The sequence below is a fragment of the Carcharodon carcharias genome, chromosome 3 (genome assembly GCF_017639515.1).
Source record: "Carcharodon carcharias isolate sCarCar2 chromosome 3, sCarCar2.pri, whole genome shotgun sequence".
NCBI lineage: Eukaryota > Metazoa > Chordata > Chondrichthyes > Lamniformes > Lamnidae > Carcharodon > Carcharodon carcharias.
The window spans coordinates 115,984,139-115,992,463 of record NC_054469.1 but is presented as its reverse complement, the minus strand read 5'-3'; the positions used below and the strand labels follow the sequence as shown (position 1 = coordinate 115,992,463).

Genomic DNA, 8,325 nt, shown 5'->3' with positions numbered 1-8,325 from the left:
TGATTGCATTTTCCTTCATTTCTTTATTAAAGCTTTTGCTTGAAGGCTTCACCCTTTCTCAAAAGCCTATAATTGTATTTTATACTATTAACCCCAGAAGTGTAATTTTGAGTTGAAATTGAATTATGCAGTCTGAGTTCATGCAGGGGACTTAATTTCAAGGATCAGTCAGTATCGTCTGGTCAGCTAAACTGATGGAATATTTTTCTTTAGATTCTAGCATTTGTTACGCAGTAGCTACTCTTCATTCATATGTAGTTTCCATAAGAATAGATCTGGATTTAGATCCCAGGCACATTTGTTGAAGCCCATTTAGTAAAAATAAAAGTTGACTTATTCAGTCACTGTAAGCCAGTGACTCTAATGTTATCCCTTATTTAACCTAAATGCTCTTATTAGGTAATAATTTCTCTCTGATTTAATATGAGGCACAGGAAATATATTACTTATCATAAATGATGTGGATCCTTTCCACAAACATAAAATCAGTTTTTCAGGGTTAGTGAAGGCATGTAGCAGTCATTATGAAGTTAGTGCACCATGAAAAACCTAGTTAAAAAAGAAAAAAAATGACTGGCATTAATACATTGCTTTTCATGACTCCCGGATGTATAAAAGCGTTTTACAGCTAATGAAGCACATTTGAACTGTTGTCATTATTGTATTGTTGCACCTCATTCAACAAGGTGTATTTTTTTCAATGGTTTTTACAGAGAGACTAACAGTAGGAAAGTAGAAGAATTTTAAACAAGCCTGCCCTTCCCTAAAGCGAACAGTGCGATTCTAGACCAATTGCCAATAATGTATTATTCCAGAATTGACTGAATATCCTACTTGCATAGACCCTGAATTTTTCATTCCAACAGAATATTGTACCAAAACTCTTACGTTTCAATCAACACTCGCTTAATGCACTAACCATTAATCTAACAGCTATCAGTACAATTCCAAATCCATTATTTGATGGTGTGCATGGTAAGTTGAAAAAAAAACGAGGCTTTGAAAATATCTCCCTCCCTCCGCCTTGCGTTGGTTAGTAACATTCATGACGAGTTTCAATTTATGATGAACGCCCGGGGCGTCTCAGCTCTCACTACTGCGAGGACTCCGGAATGGAGTTTGAGATGTAGAAAACAGCTCGGAATTTCTCTTTGAGTTTTCATTCAGAGTAAGATGCTGTTCATATGCGCTTTTGATTTTAAAATCTTTGTTTCAGAAACATTATTAAATTATCAACTCTTGTAAGCTTGTTTCCTCCATCTACTTTGATTAAAAGCTGCACAAGACGAAGACTTGTAGCACAGTAACTATTATTTTTATACGTTGTTACTGCACTTGCTTTATTTTTACAGGGAAGACAGTCGTTAGCTATAATTGCCTGTTCTGAATCCGACAAACGATGTTAATTGTGTAACAGGACCCTTGGGTTCCTCACCTGTTCTTGTGATGAAAGCATTAGTGGCTGATGTGACGATTTTTTAAAGTGAAAATCACAATACTTAGAGATAGACAAGGTGATATCTACTGGATACCAGTTGCTCAATATTAAAAGTAATGAAGCTTCATCCGTTCATTGGTATTTACACATCGTTTTGTTCAGTTCAGAGGGACACGGCTGGGGTAAAGTACTGCAGGTCGGAGTGTGAATTGAACTTTTGACACAACGGTGCTCACGGTTTTCTGTTTGTTCGATGATAGGTGACGGCGCTGAGAAGATGACAGCTGGATTTGTGAGATTGGTCGCTTTGCTTCTTGCATTTGTGGCTTTGGCGACCACTGAAAATCGCAGCCGACTAGGTAGAAAGAAGGGAAGAAAACACGGATCACTTATCCAACAACTGGACCAGGCTCCAAGTATGGCAAAATCATACAAGTTTACATATCTTTCTGTTATTGGTTCGAGAGTATTTCTCTATTTTGTTTTCTTAATAAAAGTTGTGATATTACTGGATGTGTTTCAACTTCAAGTAACATTAGAAGTTAAGATTGTAAGCGTTTCTTACATTGGAACAGTGCCTACATTTCAAAAGCACATCATTGACTGTGAAGTGCTTTTGGACTTTCTGGGTTCGTAAAAGACGACATCTAAATACGGGTCAAAAACAGAATTACCTGGAAAAACTGAGCAGGTCTGGCAGCATCAGTGGAGAAGAAAAGAGCTAGTTCTGTTGAAAGATCATGAGGACTCGAAACGTCAACTCTGCTCTTCTCCGCCGATGCTGCCAGACCTGCTGAGTTTTTCCAGGTATTTCTGTTTTTGTTTTGGATTTCCAGCATCCGAAAGTTTTTTTGTATTTATCTCTGCCTACCCATTAACGTGGAGTGAAAGGGCTGCACTTTAAACAGCAGGCTTGGTGCGCAGGGGATTTGTAGCTTGTGCCCAAAATGACAGCCTGAAACATCACAATAAATGTAAAAAACATAAAATGGCCAGGAAAGTAGACAGAAGGATTAAAATTCTTTGATTTATTATGCAGAAATTATTAGTTCAATGTGATCCTGTAGATGAAGATTCAGTTTTGAAACCCATTTTTGAAAGGTTACGGGTACATAGCTAACATATATTAATTGATACACAGAGCCGCGAGTATAAACTATCAGTGAATGTGGTGCACAGGTTGTTAAGGCAAATGGTACTATGGCTGTTTGTCCGGGTTTACACCAAACAGTCCAATTTTCAACTCGTCTAGTCCACTGTCCAGTACCTTTATGCCCGGGTATTTTTATTTTGGGGTCACTCAGTGTAAACGGTCGCTGCAGGATCGATTCTCTGCCTTACGCTTACCTTCTCCCACAGCGAAACGACTGTTTATCGCAGCCACCCACAAATGAGACCTAAGGACACTGGAATGGTAAAATCAGTTTTTGACAGAATATCCAACATACCAGAGGCCTTCTTACTTGTGTAATTTGAAATGTCGTAAGTGCTGGAATGTATGAACGTAGCCAGAGCTGACTTCATGTGACATTAGTTTAAGAATGCTTGTAGTATTTTAATTACACGGTTTTGTCTTCAATTTCAACTGAGGCCATAAATGATCTCTGTCAAAATGATTGACAAAATAATGTCATACACCTGTTAAGCATTTTTACACAGTAATTTTCGGGATGTGTTAGCAAGCATATATAAATCTGTTTGGGGCTGATGGTTAATCTTAATGGTATGGATTTCAGTATATTAGAAAAAGGTGAAAATTGAACAAAAAAATGCTAAATGATTGTCATGATGCAACGTTTCTTGCAGTTCAGCCAAAAGCTGGACTCAGGAAAATTCTCTATAGCTCCATTCCAACTGAAATTTATAATTAGATTGCTGTTAAGCAAATAGAAGGAAAACTTGAATGCAAAGAACAGGGACAATTGAAGTGTGTGATTCAAGTACTGTAGCTGTTTTCTGAAAATTGGCTGGAAAATAATATTTTGGATGTTGTCCAGGAAATAGCTTGCAAGGCATTTGAAAAAAAAGGCAAATGATAAAAGAAAGCAACACAACTGAGGTAGCATTGCTTCCTGCATAACTGACTTAACCATAGAACCAATTTAGTTTCAGCTTAGTGCCTATAATGCACCAGGGGCTGGATTTTCATGGTCCCAATGGGACCAAATGGAGGCAGGGCTGAAAAAAAAGAGCTGCCGAGCAGGGTGGCTGGAGATCCTGTCTCTGTTCCCGCCCTCGACAATTCTTGCGAGGCTCGAGAAGGAAGTGGGCCCCGGAACTCGCTTGCTCCGATGAAGAATGGAACTGATGACTTCGTGGGCTCACTGAGAGCCCACCCCAGGTACATTTTTTAAAACATTTCATGGAGGCAGCTGGACCTTAGCAGCTGTGGAGTTTTATGCCAGCTGCATGGAAGTGTGAACCATGGATTGGAAGAGTTTAAAATGTAAGTAAAATGGTATTTCATCCTTTACAATACGGGATTAAATACTATAGCATGAGTTGCGTCTTTGTTCAGTAAGTTGAGACAGCGCTATGATTGGAAGATGTAACTACCCCTTAATGTATTTGCCAGATTGTTGGTTCTGCCAACTGGCAAGCTGTCAAGTAAAAGATCAACATTGTGTAAATATGGAAAAATCTTAAGTGTTAATGTTTCATCTTTCCCCATTACTGTTTTGTATAGACATCTGTTAAGGTACCAGTTTTGAAGTCTCTTTGTTTACTCCAGGAGTTTTATGGCCGCAGTACAACTGCTTAATCATTTTACAAGTGCTTCACATTGTTTATACAGCTGCTCTGAAGAGTTGGCTTGTTTACACGTGGATTTTTATGGGCTATTCAATAGCTTCCTGCTGTTATAATAGGGCTTGCGAGTTCTGTTCTTTAAGTAGATAATGGGTGAGGGTGATGGGGGTAAAGGTGGTGTGGTAAGGGGGTGGTTAAAATGTGGGGTTGGGGGGGGTGGTGGTTAAAGTGGCCAGAAGGTTCAACAGTATATAAGTGAGCTGCAGATTGCCTTGTAAGCATCAGGCCAAGGCTGTTTTGGAATGGAGGCAGGTCTTTTAATCTACCCACTCTGGATTTGGCCTGCTTGGTGGCAGGCTCAACTCCAGGCCACTTACTGCCTGGACCCCCAGAAATCTCTGCCTGTTGACAGTCTCAAGACTGAGGTGGAATTGTAATGGCACGATTAGTTCCATCTCCCAATTCCCTATTCCGACATGAATATCCAGCCCAAATGCTATTTATCAGATCTTTTTTGGAATAAAAGCAAAAAATGCTGGAAATTCTCAGCAGGTCTGGCAGTATCCATGGAGGGAGAAACAGAATTTATGCTTCAGGTTGATGACTGCGTTATGATGAAAGGTCACTGACTTGATATTTTGACTGTTTTTCCTCTTTCCAAAATGCTGCAAATCTTACGAAGCATTCTGCTCTGGGGTTTTTTAAATCTTATTTTTGTCTTTGCTGCAGCTTTGATCCCTATGTCATCATCATTTACATCCTCATTTTGAGATTCTCTATCATGAGGATTAAATATCAAATTATAAATACAATAACTTGCATTTATATCATGCCTTTAACATAATAAATCATCTCGAGAAGCTTTGCAAGAGCTTCAGCAAACCAAATTTTACACTAGACCACATAAGGCGATGTTAGACAAATGGTCAAAGAGGTAGGTTTTAAGGAGGCTCTTGCAGGAGGACAGGGAGGTAGAGAACTGGAGGAGAATATGAAGGGAATTCCAGAACTTAAGGCTATGCAGCTGAAGGCACAGATGAAATAATAGATAAAAGTAAAATACTGTGTATGCTGGAAATCTGAAACAAAAACAGAAAATGCTGGAAAAACTCAGCAGGTCTAACAGCATCTGTGGAGAGAAAAACTGAGTTAACCTTTCGAGTTGACCTCTCATTATGACTCGAAACATATGACTTGCAACATTAACTCTGTTTTTCTCTCCACAAACAAAATAATAGTTACTCTGATTTCACTGACTTGCTGGAAACATTCAACACATGTGTGAATGGATCTAATCATAACTACATCAAAATAATTGTGCAATGTTTCTATAATATGTTAAGTATAATCTCCAACCATAGTATTTCTATTTGTTGCATCACTCTTTCAATCCCCATTCAATAAAAATGTACAAAACCTGGTGACCTGGAGTTCCAAAGGGTAAAAGTGAGTTTTAAATTACTGAGAAAATTGGGCAGCAGGGCCGCTTAGGCAATTGTATATTCTGAAAAAAAGTCAAACAGCAAATTTCATACAAAATTTTTAATTTTGATAGTCAAGTGAAAGGATGAATGATGATGTGCATTCATAAGAATATTTTGTTGTTGTTTTTAGATCCCAGCTGCACCATAGAAGTTGCTTTCATCTTGGACAGCTCTGAAAGCGCCAAAAACTTTTTGTTTGATAAAGAGAAACAATTTGTAGTTGAATTCACTGAAAAAGCTTTGCAGTCTGAGCAAACAGAAACACAGGATCTAGATTGGAGAATGGCTGTTCTACAGTACAGTAGCTCTGTCAAAATGGACCACACTTTCCGGGACTGGCAAGGGTTTGATCTATTCAAGAATCGTGTACAATCCATGGATTACATAGGGCATGGCACATACACTTCCTACGCTATAGGAAATGCGACTCAGCTCTTCCAGACTGAGGCAAAGCAGAACAGTGTGAAGATAGCCATTTTGATGACAGATGGGGTGAATCATCCCCGCAATCCAAACCTTCGAGATGTTGCAGCCAATGCTAAGGAATATGGCATTTTCTTGTTTTCTATTGGACCTCCACGCATTTCTGCAGAATTGTCAGCTGTGGCAAGCACTCCATCTTCACAATTTGTCCACAGCATATCAGATACCAATCTCACAAACAATATTCTCCATGAAGTGGTAAGTAGGACACTTACTTATAATTTACACTGCTAGTACTTTAATTTGAAACTGGACTGTAAGAATTATCTTGCATGAATCCTAATGACAATGTCTATTAGATATACAAATTCATGCTTTGCTGGTTTAGGAATCTGATGCCTTCAATGTTAGGCATTTATGCTGCATTTAATCTCTGCTACTTACCATAGCTAGATTTCATAGATCTTTACACCACACATTTACTACCTTGTTCAAAAAACCAGCATTGACGTTTGCTAGAACAATACAGAACTCCTTTCTTCACCCCACCCTTTGCTCATAGCCTTGTATCTACTTCAAGTGTTCATGCAATTACCCTTTAAAAGACATGTGGTCTCTGCCTCAACCATTCCCTATGGAAAGTCACTCATGCTCCAACAATCTGCCATGGACAAACATTTCTCATAACCTCACTTCTCTTTCTCTTAATGGCAATTTTAAAGCAATGACCTCTCATTATTGACTCACCAGCCAGAAGAAACAATATTTTCTTATTCATTCTAACAAAGGCCACCAAAATTTAAAAACCCTGATTATATCTCAGCTTAGCTTTATCTAGTGTCATGGAAATAGTCCCAAGTTTCTCAAGTGTCTCATCACAATTATATGATATCCCATCCCTGGTATCATCCTGGTAAATCTGTATTATATTTTCTCTGCGACTTCAATGGCCTTTCTATAATTGGACCTTCAAAATACACAATATTTTCACTGACCTAACCAATTTAGTATTACTTTTTTTATTCTTGTTCTCTATACTCCTTTTCATAATACCCAAAATGCCTTTCTATGGCTTTATTGACCTGCACTTTCAAGAAATGATGGCCCTGATATTTAGGGAGAGTGCAGAGACCATGGTACAGCAGAGAAATCTTGACAAGGCTAGGATGTTGTATTCCTGTTTTCAATGGTAGGACTTTATTAAAATAGTTTTGTTCTGTTTTTCACCCGGCAAATGGCCAAATTAGAAAGATGACCGGTTGCTAGGAAGGAAAACCAGTGGCAGAAGGCTGTAGCCAAGAATTTCTGGAAGCAGGTCCCTGCAAGCAGTGGTGGTGGTGGGGGAGGTGAGGTGGTGGTAGTAGGAATGTGAAAGATTGGGGCTTAAGGGCATGGATGAGAAAAGAGAAGAAAATGGCACTGGTGTGCATGCTTCAAGTTGTGGGTGCACTCCCTGTCTTTATGTTTTAAATTCCCACCCCGGACCCTTGCTTGTCTGTTGTGAGGTTAACATTGATATCGATGGGCCAGATTTTTGTGGAGGAGGTGGGAAGGTCAAGTTGGGAAACTTCCTAACCCAGCAGACCCATGTCCTTTTAAGAGAGCCCTAGTCCACCATATTTTTGTGTCGGGAGTGTTCGTTAGAGATGGTCGTTGCCTGTCACTTTTACGGTGCAACTGTTACTTTCTACTTATCAGCTCAAGTCTGAATGTTGTCTGGGTCTTGCTGCACACTAATACTGACTGCTTCAGTATATGAAAGTCACAAATGGTGCTGAAAATTGTGCAAACATCAACGAACATCCACACTTCTGACCTTATGACAGAGAGGAGGTCATTGATGAAGCAGCTGAAGATGGTTGGGCCTAGGACACTACCCTGAGGAACCCCTGCAATGATGTCCTGGAGCTGAGATGATTGACCTCCAACAACCACATCCATCTTCCTTTGTGCTAGATATGACTCCAGCCAGTGGACAGTTTCCTGTTGATTCCCATTGACTTCAGCTTTTCAGGGGCTCCTTGATGCCAGGGCAGTCACAATCACAGCACCACTAGAGTTCAGCTCTTTTGTCCATGTTTGGATCAAGGCTGTAATGAGGTTATAAGAACATAGGAACATAAGAAATAGGAACAGAAGTAGACCATTTGGCCCCTCGAGCCTGCTTCGCCATTCAATAAGATCATGGCTGATCTTCTTGTGTTCGATTTCCCATCTAACCCTGATAACCTT

At 39.4% G+C, this 8,325-nt stretch overlaps 1 protein-coding gene across 1 annotated transcript in view; it reads left to right on the top strand.

Moving 5' to 3' along the window:
- The first annotated feature begins 1,080 nt into the window (after positions 1 to 1,080).
- LOC121276210 (collagen alpha-1(XXVIII) chain-like) overlaps positions 1,081 to 8,325 on the top strand; it is a 328,458-nt gene continuing 321,213 nt past the window's right edge. The window contains exons 1-3 of the mRNA XM_041184378.1: positions 1,081 to 1,168; positions 1,699 to 1,854; positions 5,801 to 6,351. Of these exons, the coding sequence (XP_041040312.1) occupies positions 1,716 to 1,854; positions 5,801 to 6,351 (690 nt within the window). The 5' untranslated portion in view covers positions 1,081 to 1,168; positions 1,699 to 1,715. The remainder of the gene's footprint in view (positions 1,169 to 1,698; positions 1,855 to 5,800; positions 6,352 to 8,325) is intronic.